This window comes from Dioscorea cayenensis, chromosome 18, assembly GCF_009730915.1.
Source record: "Dioscorea cayenensis subsp. rotundata cultivar TDr96_F1 chromosome 18, TDr96_F1_v2_PseudoChromosome.rev07_lg8_w22 25.fasta, whole genome shotgun sequence".
Taxonomy (NCBI): Eukaryota; Viridiplantae; Streptophyta; class Magnoliopsida; order Dioscoreales; family Dioscoreaceae; genus Dioscorea; species Dioscorea cayenensis.
This window is the reverse complement of record NC_052488.1, coordinates 17112624-17133806: the sequence shown is the minus strand read 5'-3', so window position 1 is coordinate 17133806 and position 21183 is coordinate 17112624. Positions and strand designations below refer to the sequence as shown.

The 21183-nt window shown below is 32.5% G+C and overlaps 1 protein-coding gene and 1 long non-coding RNA gene across 2 annotated transcripts; one reads left to right on the top strand and one right to left on the bottom strand.

Moving 5' to 3' along the window:
- The first annotated feature begins 10422 nt into the window (after positions 1–10422).
- LOC120282228 (ankyrin repeat-containing protein At2g01680) lies at positions 10423–13655 on the top strand. Its single transcript, XM_039288990.1, has 3 exons — positions 10423–10899; positions 11396–11805; positions 12621–13655. Exons 1-3 carry the CDS (start codon positions 10617–10619, stop codon positions 13488–13490), a joined length of 1563 nt encoding a protein of 520 aa, XP_039144924.1. The 5' UTR covers positions 10423–10616; the 3' UTR covers positions 13491–13655.
- A 2180-nt stretch (positions 13656–15835) lies between these two features.
- LOC120282604 lies at positions 15836–17613 on the bottom strand. The gene is made up of 3 exons (XR_005542997.1): positions 17508–17613; positions 16965–17037; positions 15836–16149 (listed from the first exon to the last, which is right to left on the bottom strand). It is a non-coding gene; the product is annotated as an uncharacterized LOC120282604 (long non-coding RNA).
- Between the last annotated feature and the right edge of the window lie 3570 nt (positions 17614–21183).

Below are 21183 nucleotides of genomic sequence, written 5' to 3'. Positions count from 1 at the left end.
AATGAAGGATTCAAAATAAATTTCAACACCAAAAAAACCCTAAACTTTGCTTTAGGTGTGTTTCAAACAATTATCTGAAAAATCAAGTACATACTTTTTAAAGCTAGCTTAACCACCCAACAATGCCATTACTTTTTTAAATTGGCAAAAATGACCTAAATTTGAGTATGTTGTTTCTAAACGGCCTAATAATTTGGCTAATACATCAAAGCTGGCTTAACAACAATTCTATAAACCAACTTTTCAATCTAAGAACTATTTTACAATCACTAAAACTCTAAAAGCCTAATTCCATTTTACCCAACTTCCCTTAATCCTATTTGCGAAGCAGTGAAAGCATTAATACTTTCTTTGATGGTTATGTTGGGCCAATAACATTGTTGAAGCAATTTGTAGAGCAATATGATAATGCCTTGAAAGTAAGATTGAGAAGGAAAACAAAGCTAATTTTGCTTCATTCAACTCATGTTTTCCAATGATTATTAATTGTTATTTTGAGAAGCAACTACAAGAATGCTATACAAATGAATTTTTAAGTTGCTTCAAGATGAGTTAAGGGGAATGATATATTGTAATCTTATTCTTATTAGCTTTGATGGACCAATATGTACATTTCAAATGACAGATATCCTCAAAGGAAAAGAAGATGCATTCAGAAAGTAAGTGGTATTCAAGGTTTATCACACTGAAGTTGAATTTGACATTAACTGCTCATGTCGTTTATTTGAGTTCAAAGAAATTATTTGTAGACACGTATGCAAGGTTTTTATTGAAAAGAATGTGAAAGAAATTCCGCCTCGATATATTTTACCACGTTGGAGAAAAGACATCAAACGCAGACATACGTATATAATGAATTGTTACGATGATATACATAAAACTAAGCAAAATGTGAGATACAATAAGTTATGTTCTCATTTTTCAAAAGCTGCTGAAATCGGGGCAGAATCTATGGAGAAGTATGAATTTTTTATGAAATGTGTAAATGTCACAATTGACGAGTTAATGAATAATGCAAATTCTTGTGGGAGCCAATCCAATGAAGTTCTACCACTAATGTTATTGGAAGAAAATAATGTGCAACACTAAACAACAACCAATAAAAGGTTTCTATCCTTTTTAACGGTACGAAGCAAGGGACGACCGCCATCAAAGAGAAAGAAGTCAAAAGTCGAAGAAATAATAATTGGAAATAAGAAAAAGATACTTTTCTTTAATATTAATTTTTTATTAATCATATAATTATTTTTTGCCCTAAACTTTAGTGTTATTTCTTGTAGAAAGCTCAAACAAAAAAAGTACACTTGTTCAAAATGATATGCAAGTTGACCTTTGCACACAAGAGAGTGTGGTAATGCCATATTTGATCGATCAATATTAATATTTGTTATGCTATTGCATAATATTTTTGTAAATATTATGCCTTAAATTTTTTTTATTTAGGTGAGTTCAAATTCTCTTCCAAATGCATTTAATATGCATGTTGATAAATGTGATTTCCAAAATTATAACATCAACATCTTTGCAAAGGTAAGTAGAAAGGTTAAGTGATTTATTTTCCAATCAATTTTTCATCTCCAAGATATTTTTTTAAATCCATCTAACATAATGAAAGTTGCTATTCACTTCTTGATATAATTGATAGAGTACAACATCATGGTTCTTCTTTGGGTTTCCCTAGTGAAGGCAATGAATGGACAACCTTACATAAGGTAAATTTACTTTTGGTGCCAAAAAAAAAAGATTTGTTGATGCATATGTTAATTTTCTTTGGTTCTTTCATGGAAAAAATAATTTTGATAAATCTTTGGTTGTAATTTGTTATTTAGGATTAGAATGATGGAGCATCATCAACACCATCATCACCATGGGGAGCACCACTTTCTGAATATTGATCCATTGCTAGCTTATTACTATCGCATTTTTCTTTAGTATTTCATCCTGGTTAATATCTCAAATTCATGGAAGCTTTATCCACGCATGATTCCTTCTTGGTTTTTATTATGTTGTGACTTTTGTGTGTCATTTGAAAGTTTTATAATGGGCTTGTCTTGTAAAATATATTATTGTTGGTCATCTGGTAGGCTTCCTTACAATATTCTACTTCACCTTTAAGTTTGATATCTCTAATTTAGAGATGTGGGAGTTATTTTGTGGTTGAAAAAGCATTTTGGACTTGGATTTTGAGAGATTGTTGGTGGGTGTGCATGATTTCTCGTTGAGAGATAATGCTGTATTTTTCTTATTGTAGCAATCTCATTGTTGATAATGGATTAAAGTTTCTGGCTTGACATTAGATGCAGCCCTACAATGAGCGAACCATGTAAATCATTGTGTTTATTTATTTCTCAACATAGGGGTGTTGCTGCTAATGATCGGAGGTGTTCTAGAGTTGGGAGAAATGTTCTCATGAAAAATAAAACTCTGAAAATATCTGTTATAATAAAAGATTTGCTAGTTCATTGCAAGCATTATCAATCCATGGACAAAAGACATTTTACAATGGTTCAGTTGCTTTACCTGTATTGTTCATTCGACTATGTACAAATGTAACAGTAACTGTAATTCGAATGGCAGTTTCCAAACAAATGAACCGATAAGAGAAAATATTCATTCTCTAAAGAGAATCTCAAGCAACCTATAAGTTTTAAAGACAAATAAAACCATATATATACATACATGCATGCAAGAACAAAGACCAGTATCAATGTTGCCACACATTCAGCCAAATTCAATATGCCCAAAAACAAATACATTTCTGAGCTTTCCTGTACATATTTGAGATCTATTTGAATTTTGATTTGGTCCATCCGTCCTTTTGATCCTGTCCAAAGCAATTAGTGAACTCATACAAAAACTTTTTATAGGTATATAAGTAAATAAATCATCTTTCGAAGATTTCGATAGGATGACAATGAAAATTCGATGTTGTAATTCACATCATAAATTGCATCTTGTGTTTGTCATGCTATGCCCTCAACATTATTAAACCATTAACGGTGGCAACCATCACACATCATTCAAGCATGTGTTGAGCATATGGTTGACGGTGTATTGCATGCATTATTTATGGAATTATTGTTTCTCTAAATCTTGACACTTTCTTAGACCTACCCTTATCACCTTCAATATTTCATCAACACCGATGTGTTTTCTGCACAAAGAACCAAAATATATTCACAACAACATTGATGTATAACAAACAATAAAATAAAATTACAAAAAAATCAGCATAAACTTCAGATAACAAATTAAAGAAATAATAGTGTTTCTTGATTGAGTATTCAAATGAACTCAAATATGTTTCAACAAGTTAAGCCTATATATTGCATTATAAACAAAAGTTTGATTGTGAGCATTGAGACTGCGTGACTAATGTAACATAACTAGGATGCGAATGCCTAATTCTAGTATGTATGTGATGATAGTTAAAAATAAAGTCATCATGAACATGTAGAAACATGTGTAAAATTTAAGGTTTTACTTGTGATTACTATCACGGCCCTACCCACGGGCCCTAAGACGCAGCAACCACCGCAACAACCCAAGGAAGGATACCCACTACTCAACCCTCAGGTTTCTACAAGGCTGACAAAATTCATGGAGTTTCACAATCCTGAACCAAAATCACATGAATATGAATTTACAAACAAGGTGTACAATAAAAGTACAGGGGAAGCAACATCAACAAGACCTGATAATAGAGTTCAATAAAGGTATTGATCACAATTGCAAGGAAGTTTCTAAGAGATTAGACAAACATACAAACCATGCATAAAGATTTTCAAACATACTAATGAATCCATGCCCTAATACAACATACAATGCTCAAGGATAACATACATGAACTTAGAAATGAATGAAAACAGACAGTGGATGCCCAGTACACCGCTTCACTGCCACACTACTGCCTGCAAAAGCCTTGGAAGAGGAAAGAAAGGTGAGTAACCTAGGTCACTCAGTGAGTGGGTTAGCACAAATCTACAAGAATATACCAAAATACACAATATAAATCATCCAAATAATGTTTTACTAATAACACAAATAGTTTAGAACATAATCATATACAACAGTAATCATCGATATAAAAATAACAAAAGATAATGCCAAGAAAGCCTTTTACCCCAACTAGGCTTTTCAACATCGAATCCACGAAATATTGAACTCGGGGTCCAAATTATAAAACAAGTTAAACATCAAACCAGGCTTTTATAATAATGCAAATAGATCAAAATAGTTCCACATACACACACACACACACACACACACACACACACACACATATAAATAACAAACTATATAATACGAGTCTTAAAATCCATAAAATACAATACTCACCGCCAAATCAAATTTGTGGGAGACTGCCCTCCTAAGAGTGATGGCTGGACTTTGCTCCCTCACCACAAATTTAATATAACACTATAAAAGAAACACAATATGCCCTAGAAACATCTCTAAACCATCGATGTGGTCGCGGCTAGGTTCGGAGCCGTCAAGATACTCATGTCATTGATGTTGACCCATCGGTCCATTGTGTGGTGACCCTGATTTCCCGATTAACATCCAGTCAGGGCTCTACACTCCCACCTGAACTAGACTAATAAGTTTGCCGGTCTTCCACGCCACCTTTACAGGTTAGCCATAGAAATTGCCTACTGCAGTAGGATGTCACCAACCAAATAACACGAACTTGCATCTCACAACGAAGGGTCCATAGTTAGAACAATGATCACAATAGAACAACCATCATTTCCATACAAAGAAAAAGAAGAAAACACAAGCATACGCAAAGCATTGCAAAGCTAATAATCACAACATTGCAAAACATGCATCATCATGAAAATTCTTCCTTTTTAACAACAATACTTGCAAACATGAAGAATGAAATAAATAACTCATTTCAAATAAAAAAAACCTCGATTCAAGTATAAAACCAATAAAACTTTACTCAAGCAATATATATATATATATATGTATTCTTCTAATAGATTTATGCTTAATTAATCATACTCACAACTTATATGATTTTACTTCTTTGAATGCTAATCCTCTGCAGGTTCCTTGTCTCTAGCCAAAGCTTCACCTCCTTGCCAAAGCACAACAAAACTCCAAAAAGAATTAGCACAAAATAAATGAAACCCTAAATTTCTCTAACAAACAATCCTAAATTGATCCTAGAGTTGGCTCAAAACTAGGTCTAAAAGTTACCAATGAATTCCTAAGGGTCTGAGCTTTGCTATAGACCAAAGAAGCTAAAGAAACAACTTAAGTTTACTGGTGCCACATAACTAAACTGCTACAGTAAAATCGAACCTAATACAAAGATTTTCTCTGGATTTACATCATCTAACTATGAAATTTCTTTACAAACATTCACAAAACTGAATAACAAGAACAAAGGCTTCAATTTGAGCCTACAATCATCCACATTCATGCTCTAAATCTATAATTTACAAAGAATTGAAAAATGATTAAATACAAGTAAAATACGGAAATAAAAACTTAGATAAAGCTCTCAGGATACTCACAAGTAAGGGTGGAAGAAGTTTCTAGCTTGGTTTGCCAGAAAAAAGGTTGCCAGAAAAATTTTAAGGAAAAGGGTTGGTTAGGCCAAATGAGAGAAATGAAGAAGAAGAAGAATGATGGATAAAGTAATGAAAACTTCGGTTGCTATAGTACTAGGCTGAAAAAGCTACAGTAATCAACTAGTTTTAGCTACAATACAAGTTGATTATAACAATTACCATGTAAGAAATAGATGGTGAGATATAGATCATACGCATGGGCCACCCAGAGTGATTAGAATCGCCCAAGAACCATTCATTAAGGATTGGGCAACCTGCCATGCAACAAAGGTCATATTACAAAATATGTATCACCTTTTTCATTGCATTCAACTGACCTTGTTCATCAATGGAGATGAAACTAGTTTCTATATAGATCAAGAACACAATAGATCAGCTTGAAAACTACCCAAACAACCAACAAATTAAAATTATTGGTTCATATTTGCTCAAAAACCACAGATAAACTCAAGCTATATTTCTAAATCTAGTGCATCGATCTTTCCTTATTCATCATTAATATCTGTTCATATTCCCAAAAAACACAAACAAATTCATGCTACATGTCTATCTAATGAATCAAGCATTTCTCATTCATCAGAAAAGATCAATATATGCTCAAAATCACATAGATAGAAATAGAGAGAAATTAGCGAGAGAGAGAGAAAGAGAGAGAGAGATTATGAGGTGAGAAGCCATGATAGAGGGGAAGAGGGAAGTGACAAGCATCCCATGAACAATTCGGCCGCCGGAGAAATCCACGCCGGAGCTGGCGAAATCGGGATCTAAGTGGAGGGGGTTCCGATACCAACTCACTTCCATGCACTGGGCGATATTTGGTTCTAAGAACCACCTCATCTCTTTCAGTATATCTACGGTGGTGGAGCAGAGGATAGCGGTCATCGGTTGATGAGTGAACACCGCTGTGCGGTTACGGGTGACCTGCGTCGATTAACGGGCTGTGGTTGTCCGTTGACAAGCGACCACCGCGGTGTGGTTGACGAGAATAGCTACAAGCAACGGCAACGACCATGTCAATTGACGACGGTGGTTGTGTGGTTGATGGACTAGCGATAAGCAGTGGCGACGTCAGTTGACAGGAGATTGGTGATGATGCGACGAAGGTAGCAATGGTTGAGAAAAAAAAAGAGATCAGGGCTTGCAAGTGGTAATGCTAGCCTTGAAATCACAATTCATTTTATAATATATTATATATGTTGACTAGGAGAGAGAAACTAAGCTGCCACGTTGGTTGTGTGATGAATTCATGAAACAAGTTTGTGATATATAGCATTGCTCTTTTCACAAAGCTACAACCCAAAGGAAACTAGATATTTATCACCCTATTAATTAATGGTTTTATTTTATTATTATTATTATTATTTTGGTTCTAGGTCTCATAATATCCACACAAATGACATTGATGGAAGAAATGCATTCTTTTTTATTATTATTGATTTTTTTTTTATCTCAAATCTTTTTTAATATGATTCTTAATGCATTTCTTCTATATCAAAGTTTAGCTAAAATTCACCGCACTTCGTTTTGGGTGTGATAAAATGGTATACCAAAATACTTAATTCTCTATAAAAAAGAGGTAATTTAGTCGCATCTTTCTAATACGGTTACCTTGTTACTATTTTACTACAATCACTAACCCTACCTTTGACATTCTCCTTATGGTTAAAGTAACAAACTTCGGGCATAGTCATATGGTTGAACAAAGATTACTAACAATTTTTACTTCATGTTGATAAGTTCCAGCTTGTAATTCAAACTAAAGACAGATTTTTGAGTTTGCTCACCCTCCTGCTTTAGTAACTCTTATCACATGTAGCTAAACGGATAAGTGGCAACTTATAAAATCCATATGAATATATATATATATAATGTTATTTAGGATGAATAAATTGACTGGATTCATAGTCCGAATGACGTAAATACTAAGTTGGTATCAATGCTAGAATCCACGTCATTCTTTATCTCTTTTTTCTGAATTTTTCTTTTCTTTTATAATCTAAACCCTTAATGTTTTATAATTTTTAAAGTTTAGGGATTTATACTAAACTCTAAACCCTAATACCCAAAAATTTTAAGCCAAAATATTATAAAAGCTTATACCCAAAATTCCAAAAACTTAAGGTTTAGAGAGAGGGTTTTTAGTTTACTGTTTATACTAAAATTTAAATGATAAAAGATAAATTAAGTGTTTTTATAAAAAAAAAAGGAGAAAAAGAATGATGTAGATTCTAATATGAATGTCAATTTGGCTTCGTATCATCAATTCAGCCTAAATATCATTATTATTATTATTATTAGTGTTTACCTACTTCTCTTATATTTGTTCCTCCGCTAGATTTATTTTTAATTTTTAAAAGCCTTAAAAAAATGAGAAAATTTGGAACTTTTCTTTCTTAACATGAAGTATGATGAGTTTGTAGAAATAACAGAAGTGGTGGGCAGAAACATCAATCAATCTCCATTAAAAATAAAGTAATGAAGGTGATTTATTAGAGTCCCACAAAGGTCATGGCAAGAGAATGATCAATGATGGCACTCAGGCACTGGTTCATGTTTTTAAATTAAATTAAAAAAATTATCTAATATATCCTTTAAGATAACAACAACTCCTTGAAATGGTGTCAAACTCAAGTTCAATAACATAATTTAATAAATAAAAATAATTTTATATAAAATATATAACTCAAATTTTGGCTTGAATTAAAATATTACTAATAAGCTCTCATTTTTATTATTAATCTTAAATGAAGATGTTTGTTGTCTGGGAAAAAAAATATTACTAATAAGCTCTCATTTTTTATTATGATATTTTGATTATTAGGCATGTATTTGAATAAATAAATTAGTACTTCATCCGTTCCTAAATACATGTCATTTTAAGAAAACAAATTTATTTCAAAATAGTTGTCATTTTACAATATCAACGCAATATTTATTCTTTTTTCCCAATTTTATCCATCTTCAATTTCCTAAGTTATATAAATGAAGAGAGTAATATTTATAGTCCCAAAGAAAAATACATGGTTTCAAGAGCGATACTCCCTCCGTTCTTTTTTATCTATCATGAATAACCGAATCTCACATACCAATAAAGTTAGTTATTTCACATAATTTAATAAAAAATTAGTTATTTTTTCAAAATTACCCCTAATTTATATCTTCACATTTCTCTCTCATATTAAATTTCAAAAAGAGAATTGAATAGAGATTGTTAGGATAATTTTGGAAAAAAATAATAATAAATGCTTCTTGATGTTTAAAAATGACTGATAAAAAGGAACATGGGTTTATAACAGACAAAAAAGAACAGAGGGAGTAGTTTCTTAATTTAGTTGTTTTTTATGTTATAATTTAAATAATTTAATGCTATTTTTAATTTTTACGTAATATTTTTAAACGATATGTATTTAGGACCGGAGGAAGTATGTATTTAAGATCGGAGGGAGAAATATTAAAATAAAAGTTTTAATAAGTCAGAGAATTCTCTAATAGCTGGCCAAGTGAGACATATTTTTAAATAGATCCACATGACAAATGGACATTGTCCGACATTAAGTGACTCAAGATCATGGAGCTTCTCCCCTTGGAATTATTACATTTATTTTATTTGCTTTGGGTCCATAAAGAATTAAATTATTTTCCCTAACAAACTTAACTAGCTAAGTAATTTTAAAAAACTTGTATTCCCGCTCACATACAAGTTACTCTCTCTCTCTCTCTCTCTCTCTCTCTCATAAACCCATATTTTTTTTATCTGTCATTTTTAAATATCAAAAAGTATTTATTATTATTTTTTTAAAAAAATTACCCTAACACTCTATTCAATTCTATCCTTGAAATTTAATATGAGAGAGAAATGTAAAGATATAAATTAGGAGTAATTTTTGAAAGATAATTATTTTTTATTAAATTATGTGAAATAACTAATTTTCTTAGTATGTGAGATTAGATTATTCACGACAGATAAAAAAAATAGAGGGAGTGTTCTAAAAAAATGATGGTGGAGAAAGAAGCTATTTAATTGTCAAAATTTTAAAAATAACTACATATACATATATTTTTATATTAACTTTAAATAACAATAATTAACTAGTTTTCTAAATTTTTAAAAAAATTTACATTCATTAATCAATATCACACAATTGGATAATTGCTAATAATACACCTCCAACTTAGAAAACCATATGTGATCATATCCCTACAAATTACTATTTCTTAAAAATACAAAAAAGTAAAATCACATTTTTACCCAAATTCTCCTCCTCTATGTAGGGCAGGAAAAAAAAAAATATATATATAACATTTTGCAATAAAATATAATTATTGTAAAAATATACTTCCAATTATTTTTTTAAAAAAATATAAAATATATAATAATACCAATATAGTTGGTCCAAAGGTTGAATCATGAGATATTTAAAGAAGTAGTTTGTATCTTTGCATATGTAAAAAAAAATCTACTTAAAAATATTTATTTATTTTTTAAAATTTTTAGTATCTTATTTAAAATTAATTAAAAACCCCTGGCTCCCAACAAAATACAAAAGTCAAAGATTAAAAAACATAAATTATTAGTTTACATAAAATTCTTCAGACAATTTCGCCCATGTTAATACCAATATTACTTGCATATATATATATAATATTTAAATTATAATAAATAACATTAATATTATTTAAAAAATAAATAAAAAAAGGAGGAATTTAAAGCAGAACAACCCACCACCAAGTTTTCACACACAGTTTCTCCACTTCCTTATTATTATTATTATTATTATTATTATTTTTTTATTTTTTTATTTTTTTTTAGTGTCACTTAAAAAACAAGAGAACAACCATTCATCACTCTTCCATCAACCTCACAAGGTCCTTTCAAAGCGACCTCTTCATCATCATCATCATCTTCTTCTTCTTCTTCTTCTTCTTCTTCTTCTTCTCATTCCCAACACTCAATCATCTCTCCATGCTTTCCTCTGCCATGATTTTTCAATAGGAAGGGCTTCTCTTGTTGTTATTGGTATTGACTTTCGGATGGATGTGAGGCTGAGATCCGCGCAGGGGCTCTTCACCGCCGTGCGAGCTGGGGACATCGAGGAAGTCCGCCGCATCGTTGAGGGCGCTGATGGAGGTGGTGGAGCGGCGCTCATGGCTGCGCAGACGGAGGCTGGAGAGACAGCGCTTTATATAGCTGCGGAGAATAACTTCGGCGCTTTGGTCTCTTATTTGGTTGGGTTTTGCGATGATGAGACGGCGAAGATGCGTTCGCGGCTTGATTTGGATGCTTTGCAGGTTGCTGCTAAGCATGGCCATGCTGGTGAGGAACTTGTAATTTCGGTTCTTGGAAAAAGATGAGATTTTTTTTTTAATTTTTTGTTTTTTGGTTTTTGGTTTTGTTGTTTTTGTTTGGTGGTTGCTTTGTGTTTTTTTTTTCTTTTGTTTTGAGTTTTTTTTTCTTGCGTTTGGGAATGAAAAGTTTTGATTTTGAATAGTATTGGGATTTTGGGATTTTGATTGTTATTGGAGAGGTGTTTGTTTGAGTTTTAGTTTGGAATGCATGGCTTCTTTTCCGTTCTAGTAAACTGATGTTTGAATTCTTCTGCAAAATTTTCAACTTTCTTTGGAAATTATTCTTAGTGAAAGTTGATTTGATTCTTCAAAAAGTTTTACTTTTGATGGAACTGGGTTTGATCTTGTGATATATACAAAAAAAGAAGCAAATCATGTGAAGCAAGCAAAAGCGTTCATGGGTTGAGTCTCTAATGTTTGAATAATTTCAATAAGATGTAAATCGGATCTTGATTTGATTACAGGGGTTGTGAAGGAACTTCTGCAGCTATGGCCTTCACTCTGCAAATCATGTGATTCATCAAACACAAGTCCCCTGTATTCAGCTGCAGTTAAGGGTCACTTGGATGTGGTGAATGCCATATTGGATGTTGATGATAGTACAATAAGGATTGTGAGAAAAAATGGAAAGACTTCACTTCACATGGCTGCAAGGAATGGTCTTCTTGAAATTGTCAAGGTTCTTTTGGAGAGGGATCCTGGAGTTGTTTCTATCATTGATAAGAAAGGCCAAACTGCACTTCATATGGCAGTAAAAGGCCAGAATCCTGATGTTGTAGAGGAGATGTTGGTCACTGATCTTTCAATACTCAATATACGTGATAAGAAGGGAAATACAGCGTTGCATATAGCCACCAGAAAATGGCGGCCACAGGTAAACAACTTTCTGCTGTTGTATTTCAATTTTCTGAGCTTATGCTTATTTTGTTATAACTCTGCTCCTAGACAAGATTGCGAGTATATATCTAGTTCTATATCGAATAAAATCAGCATATATACTTTTTTTTTCTAGATAAATCTTCATTTTGTGTTGTCTAATCTACTTTTTTCCTTTTTTTTTTAGTTGAAGGATCTCTGCTATGCACACACTGACTGTTTGATGTGAAACTGTATTCCATTTGTTTGCCACTATGTTCCATTTTGCATACATAATCTTTATTTATCTAATTATATTCCTGTGATGGACAATTTCTGTTGTTAACATTATCACTGCAATTATTGCACAACTCTCATTTGTTGTTCATTTTTTATGCATGGTGCTATTAGACAGAATGAACCTTCATGTCTTAAGTTGTCATCTTTTATGTTTGTATTAATAAATGTGGATCAATAATATGTTATTGTTAATTAGTGAGATCTCTTATGAACTCTAAAGTTTTTATAACTCATTATGGCTTAACTTCTACCTGTTGCATTATTACCAAGGGATTGAATCAGGAATGCATAATCCATTTCGGAGTCTTGCATTTTGAAGTTTGCACAATTGAAAAGTTATAAGTTGACCTTTAATTTCATTTGTTGGATTATGATTTATGACTTATGATTTCTCTGGGATGAACATCACTTGATTGCTGTGAGAGTATTTTTTTTCGTTTTGTGGTTCACTGCAGTCAGATATCAAAGCCTTTTTTTTTATCATGCAAGTGTTTCATTGTATTCTTAAGAGTTCTTATTTTTTCTGCTGTGCAGATGGTACGTCTTCTACTGAGTTATGAATCTATTGAAGTGAATATTATTAACAATCAGAAAGAAACTGCTCTGGACTTAGTAGAGAAAATCCCGTACGGTGAATCCCAAATGGACATTGTCGAAAGCCTTTCAGAAGCCGGTGCTAAGAAGGCAAGGCATGTCGGCCAACATGATGAAGCATCAGAACTGAGACGAACTGTGAGTGACATAAAACATGGTGTCCAAAACCAACTCATTCAAAATGCGAAAACCAACAAACGAGTGTCAGGCATCGCCAAGGAGCTCAGGAAACTACACAGAGAAGCTGTGCAGAACACAATCAATTCCGTGACAGTCGTCGCTGTCCTCATTGCCTCGATCGCTTTCATGGCCATTTTCAACCTTCCAGGGCAATACTTTCAGGATGGTCCAGATGTCGGCAAGGCTAACATTGCTGACAAAATGGGGTTCCGAGTGTTCTGCCTTCTCAACGCATTTGCTCTGTTCATATCCCTGGCGGTTGTCGTCGTTCAAATTACGCTCGTGGCATGGGAGACGGGAGCTCAAAAGCGCGTGGTCTCTGTTGTGAACAAGCTCATGTGGTCGGCCTGCGTTAGCACATGCGGGGCTTTCCTTGCATTAGCATTTGTCGTCGTAGGAAGGCAAGCATCATGGATGGCTTTCACCATAATGGTCGTCGGAGTGCCAATAATGCTAGGAACTCTAGTGATCATGATGTATCTTGTTCTTCGCCGTCGTTTCAAGTTCGGTGATGATTCACAGAGACGAATAAAGAGGACGAGCGGCAGCAAATCCTTCTCATGGTCTCATTATTCAGCTTATTCCGATCCCGACGCCTTCTCCGACCATGATAAGATATATGCATTGTAAGTTCATCATATGTCTGTATATACTCTGCTTGGATGTACATATCTATTGAACCTGTTTTTAGGTCCAGTTTTGGTATAAATGTCACTGGTTTTGAGGCTACCGTATTGTAAGTTGTTGGATAAACATCATGTGGCAATAAAGATATAAGGTCGGGATTAGAATTTACCATTGTATTATTATGAAATTTTATTCTAATATATTTAGTTCGTACAGCTCATGTTCTTTTTACTTCTTTGAAAAAAAAAATGTTAATTGATTTATGGATGTTGATCTATTTGGCATTAAAAAAGGGTTCCATCTAAATCAAAGTTATATGCGTGTATCATGTATGTGTATATATATGTATATATATGAGAATCCATCATCTAGGGACGTCCCTAGATTTCAAATCTAGGGATGTCCATAGTAGCCATCGGATGAAAATCTGACGGCTCTTATCATTATGAACAGTAGAAACCGCGTTCTACAGTGTTGTACAGTGATCATAAACAGTAAAAAGGTGAACAGTGTTCATATAATCAATCAACCATCGGATGATGATCCAACAATTTAGATTTAAAACGTCCCTAGATTTCAAATCTAGGGACTTATGTTTTTCCTATATATATATATATATATATAAAGAGTGTGACTTTGGTGTTGTAATCCACTAAGGCAATAATGGTTTGTGTTATTTTGGACATGACTGAATAAAGTTTAGCATGATTTGCAGAGAGAAGACAAAGAAAGGCAAAGGAAGGATTCCTTCCTTGCATTTCTTTCTAGTAATAAAAAAACATAAAGAAAACTAATCAATTGGCACCAAATGGTCACCACTAAGTTGATAGAACAATTGAATCTTTCCCACTTCATTGAGTGTTTGCGTGTTAAATATAATCTCTCAAGTCTATCTACGTTGTAGCTCTTTCCTCAAAAATATATATATATATATATATAATCTCTCAAGTGATAATAATAACAATTTAATAATGAAGAAAATTACTTGTATACCTCCTTATATAAATGCATAATTACTAAAATACCCTCAATTATATCCGTCTCTAAACCACTTTAATTTGCTTATGTAAGCCTATGTGGATAAAAGTCAACTTATAAATTTTATAAAATATAATTTATGATTGATTTTTTTTTCCTTTTTTTTATTTTGAAAAATAAATTAAAGCAAAAACAATAAAAATTACTGCAAATGAACAAAAAAATTCCTCCAAAATTCAGGTATTCACAAAAAAACCCCATAACTTTGAGTATTCCCAAAGAATCCTTCCTTTTTCTGACAGGTTATTTTTCAGACCTTTCTGACATAAAGGTGATTGACGTTGACATAAAGGTAACAGATATTAACTGGGCTGACTCTCAGTTTTTAAGCGAAAATACCAAATTTTAAGCGGAAACCCATAATTTTAAGTGGCAAAGTCAAATTTTAAACACAAATGTGTTATATGTTAAGTGAAAACTTATGTAGTTAAGCGAAAACACCAAATTTTAAGCGAAAACTAATAATTTTAAACGGAAAAGTCAAATTTTAAATGTAATTGTGCTATATGTTAAGTGAAAATTTATGTGGTTAAATGAAAACACGCAATGTTAAATGCAAACTATATATTTTTAAGCGGGAAGTACATGTTGTAAAATAGAATAAACTAACAGAGTAAGCTGCATTAATTGAAAAGTACACTGTCAGGATTGAAAAATAAGCTGTCAAAAAAAGGAGGGACTGTCTGGCAAATTCAAATGTCAGAGGGCCTGTCTGGGATGTTTTGAAACTTTCAGGAACCAAAAAAATAATTTTCCCTAAAAATTATAGTTTAATTTTTTTATAAAATTTTTTCATTAGTATATTAGTAAATTTTTGTTTTTGCAATGCAAACAAAAACTCACAATTTAATTATATTGTGAAGTTGGATATCACGTATTTGGATGAGGGAAACAAGAGTTATATATATATATATATGTCGCATTTGGTACGGACTTCGGTAGAACTTTACAGAAGTTTGTATTTCCGCCTTTGAAATTTAGCGGTTAAAAACATCTCTATTTATAAACTGTGCTATGGCATACCTCTTAGACAAAATAACCTCTATAGTATATATATAATATATATACTATTAAAATAGATGTATAATATACTCCTAGAGCGTTTCAAGGAATAATTTCAAATTTTTTTAATAACATTTAAATTTTTATTTATATTACTTATAATATTTATAATTGAAAAACATTTATTATATCTAATTATTTATATAATAAATGTCCATAAGAACTTTGAAATCTAAGGTATAAAGTAGTTTCTATGGTAGAAGTTGTTTAATTATATTATTTTATATATGATATTGTCATGCCCTGACCCTAGCCGGGCACGTGGCAATCGTCACAACAATGAGTGGACCCTACCGCATCCTACCTCCAAGTCATCGTAAGGCTCAAAACAAACCCGCTACCACAATGAACTGAAGAGGGAAACAACCTCCACTACAGAACCAGCCAGAGTTCCAAATACAACCAGAAAATACAAATACACAAAAGTTGAGTCTAGTGGATCCATAAAATTTACATGCACACTGCACTAACCTAAACAAGGAGAAAAAGAGTAAGTCAACCTACTGCCTGCCCAGCACAACTCAGTCCAACGTCGCAACCTGAGGAAGAAGAAGAGAGAGTACTGAGTAACAGATGTTACCCAGTGAGTGGTGTCAGCATAGATGTAATAGAGTGATAAAATATTTCAAATAGTAATTCCACACGAATAATAACATATAAAATCAATTCCAAGTATTCAACATATTAACAAATAACACAAGGTTTATCAAAAACAAATAACATTTTAAAACACAATGAACATAAGTCCAAAATACAGGCTGACCTAAAACAATTCCCACGCTAATCGTGGCCGCGACTAGCTATAGGACCACCAAGGAGTTTTTAAAACTTTTTTTAAAAATTTAAAAGGGTTGCCTTTCCTTGGCGTTGGCCACTGAGATCCCCGTGTGGTGACCCCGGGTTTCTCACATAAAAGAACCCCCTGTCAATGGCTCTGTGCACCTCTTGACCAGGGTAAACCAGGGTTAACCACGCCGCCTCCCATCAGGCCGGACCGTGGAACCCCACACTGCAGTGTCGGACTGAAGTCCGCTGTCACCATCAAAATCCAAATGCCACAATACAACTCTTTTCTGATTCCAACTTGAGGAATCAAGCATACGATGCTTAAATACGGAAATATACATCAATCTATATTGCCTTTGCATGTAAAATACATATACATATACACGTAAACATGCATCTTTCAAAATACATATGTATAAGTATACTGGAATCATCTTTGCCAAAATAACTCCATACTCAAAATATCCATATATATATATATATATATAGCAAATGAAATCTGGTTTAGCATCAAATTCATGATATAAAACATATAAAGAAATACTATCATACTCTTATTAAATCTATGCAATTAACAATTAAACCACTCACTAAACACGTCGTCTCGTCTTGAGACGCGCTCACAGGTCGGCAATTTTCTTCCCCTGGGAGGAAGCTTCGCCACCTAGAGTCAAACAAAGAATCCAAAACCTAATGAACACCAGAACGGAAACTAAAATGCATGCGAATGCAAGGTTACATGTCGAACCTGTAACTCTAAGTGTGAGGGGATAACGGCGTCATTTTGGACCAAAATGACCTCAGATCAAAGTAAAACAAGTTCCAATGAGTTCCTAGGAAGAAGGGCTTCGATTTGGACCAAAGAACTACAAGAAAAGGCCAAGGTTTTCTGGTGCTACAGTGCTTTCAGAATTACTACAGTAACCGCCTTAATCGATGGTTTATCGACGATTTATAACTCCAAATCACAAAATTTCTTCACAAACATACACACAAATGAATCACAAGATAGAGGGCTTCGATTTGAGTCAAAAAACAACTCAAACCAAGGTTGATTTCTAGGGTTTCAAAGATTTTCAAAAATAATTAAATACAAAGAAAATATAAGGAGAAAACCTTGAATCGAAGCCTTACCAAGCTCAGGAGAATGAGAGGAAAAGGATAGAAGTGATGATTCGCCGAAGAAGCTCGTCGAATAATTTTTTTTTTTCAAAATCAAGGGTTCGGCCGAATGAATGAAAATAAGAGGAAAAACAAATGAGAGAAAGATGAGAGAGCCACGTTGCTCTCTTATCCTTAACAATTTCAGATTTTCAGAATTTTTTAAAAAAAAAAATGGAAATGACCACAATGCCCTCAATACTAGAAAAAGAAAGAAAAATGTCCAAATAACCATTTTGCCCCTGGTTTTCGGTATGCCACTAGTGCAAAATGACCATTTTGCCCCTAATGCATGTCCAAAAATCGAAAAAGAGGCAAGAGGTTCAAAAATTAGGACAGGGTACCACAGATATTGTCTCAAAACTCCTCACAAAATTTTATAAACTCCGATGCAAAGGCGGGGAAAATGCCTGGCAATAATTAATATAAAGTGGAATACATAATGTCATAAACAGTTGCACAATAAAACATAGGATATATAATATTTTAATTTAAATCAATCAATTACAGACGTTTAACTCTATTTTTCCTAGCTCTCAGTAGCTTTTATAATGCAATAAATAGTATAAAGTGAGATGCACATTGCTATAAACAGTTGTATGGTGAATAGTAGGATATATAGCACTTTAATCTGAATCGTACGACCGTAATCATAACAATAACCTAATCAATCGCATCCGTTCAACTCAATTTTCTACTGACACCTTCCAAAAACTTTTTTTTATAAAAAACCAACAAATATCCAACTACACATAACCTCTGCATTATAGCAAGTAGTACAAATGGGATGCACAATATTATGAATATTTATATAGTGAAACGTCGGATATAAAATACTTTAATATGAATCATCCAATCGTGATCGTAAAAGTAATTTAATTAATTACAGTTGTTCAACAGTGAAAACTAGAATATAATGTGATAAATAATATAAAGTGAGATGTAAAGTATTATAAATAGTTATTCAATAAATAAATAGTAAAATGTACTAAACTTCAATCTAAAACGTCTGAAACGTGGGATCATGATCATAACTACTGTTCTTATATCAATTTGTGTCTGTATGTGAATCTGTATTTTTTTTTTCCAAGCCTATGAATGTCCGCAATTGATGAATTTTCATTTACCTGTGTGTGTTTCACATTGTCAATGCAAATGGAATTGTAATCTTCACTGTGTGTGTGTGTTTCACATTGTCAGTGCAAATGGAATTGTTTTCTTGACCAACACGGAGTTTGACTTTGGATTATTGAAAATATAATTACATGAGTTAAGTTGCAACCTTTTAATTATTTTTTTCTTGTTTACAAGATTGAGTTGATGGAAGAGGTAGCACGTAAGACGACCAATTCGATCCCATGTATCTGTGTGTATGTTTCATATTGTCAATGCAAATGGAATTGTGATCTTCACCAACACGGAGCTTGACTTTGGATTATTGAAAATGGCAATTAAATAAGTTAAGTTGCAACCTTTTAATTATTATTATTTTTTTTGTTTACAAGATTGAGGCGATGGAAGAGGTAGTACGTAATTATTATCATGGATCAAAAAAGTCCAAGTTAGATGAAAATTTGATTATGTTTTGACAAAACAATGTTGCTCTTATATATATATATATATCCAAGAAATCTCATTAAAAACATTTATGCAAAACATATATAGGAAGATATAATATCATAAAACAACCAACGATATATATTTTTTTTAATGACACTTGCTTTCATTTTAAAATTAATATAAAATCAAATTTTGATTAAATATATTTATGCTTTTAAAATTAATAATTGAGATTGAAATTTTCTAGTCATGGAAATTCCAAATGTTGGGAGTACTAAATTAAATATATATATATATATATAGGGAAAACATCATCTAGGGACGTCCCTAGATTTCAATTCTAGGGATGTTTTTAAATCTAAGCCGTTGGATCATCATCCGATGGTTGATTGATTATATAAACACTATACACCTTTTTACTGTTCATGATCACTGTACAACACTGTAGAACGCGGTTTCTACTGTTCATAATGATAAGAGCCGTCAGATTTTCATCCGATGGCTACTATGGACATCCCTAGATTTGAAATCTAGGGACATCCCTAGATGATGGATTCTCATATAGGGAAAACATCATCTAGGGACGTCCCTAGATTTCAATTCTAGGGATGTTTTTAAATCTAAGCCGTTGGATCATCATCCGATGGTTGATTGATTATATAAACACTATACACCTTTTTACTGTTCATGATCACTGTACAACACTGTAGAACGCGGTTTCTACTGTTCATAATGATAAGAGCCGTCAGATTTTCATCCGATGGCTACTATGGACATCCATAGATTTGAAATCTAGGGACATCCCTAGATGATGGATTCTCATATATATATATATATATATATATGAGTCACGCCTTCCAGGGATCTGAATAGATTTTCAACCGTCCTTCACCCCCAAAAACCCAAAAGTATTTTAATAATTCTCTTTTGGGCCCACCCAACTCTCTCTCCCTGCCTCTCTCCCCTCTTGTTCTTTCTCTGATTTTTTAAAATTTACAAATATTCTATGAATATCGGCAAATGATAATGTGTATATATATGTGTATAAATTATTGATGATTAGAATTCCTACCATTCTCTAGTGTAACAACAAGAGTTACATGAAAAATTCAGAATTCCTATAATTCTCTATTGTAACAACAAGATTAACATAAAAAATTCAAATAAGGAAAAATAACCGGTGTTGATAAATGCACTATGCAATGAGAAAATTAAGAAAAAAAAAAATCTGCAAGATTGCTTCAAACATACAAATCAAGTAATAATAATTTCTAACTAATGTTTAAACATATATATATATATATATATATAAAAGAAAAGAAAAATATAAATCCTTTAGGAAAGACAACAAATAAACCTCTTGCCTCTTGATCTTCAACTCCAAAGTTATTATTATTATTATTTTAAATGAAGCCCTAATTGTGTAGGAGAAAACCTCTACTTTTCCTTTGATAAGTTCTCTCTTCTACTTCTCTGTAGGTGATTTTACCTTCATCATATACTTTTTTTTTAGACATAAGCTTAATATAATTAAACACACTTTACATGGGTCTAGTCCAATTAAGTAAAGTGTGAACACAATAATTTCCTCTTTTACTTTCCTAGTGCCTTGATTTCCCTTTTGTATTAGGATCTCATTGGATTCTTGTTTCTTAGTTTTGATTCTTTTTCTCTTGTTAGATTTATAAAAAGAAAAAAGGAAAAAAAAAACTTTAGTATTATGGAATGACTAAACAATTAAGAAAGTATATACAGCAAAAGAACAAACTGACTTCACAGCAACCACCACTAAGAAAAACTTGAGATCATTTACACAAATTCCTGGCTACTTTATTGTGATTCATTCATCTTTCTTATTTGCCAGAAAAATTTACAGAACAAATGAAACAAAAAAGAAAAAAAAAGAAGAAGAAAGAAACCACTCAATCTCATGAGTTCTTAACCAAAGCTAATCTGAAACTGTAAACAATCATATTACTACCAGTTCATGGTGATATTTGGTTATGTACACCCACTGTCTCTGTTGTATCATGGGAATCACACTCATTTGCATGCTGACAGAGAAGTATGCAGCATCACACAGCTAGTG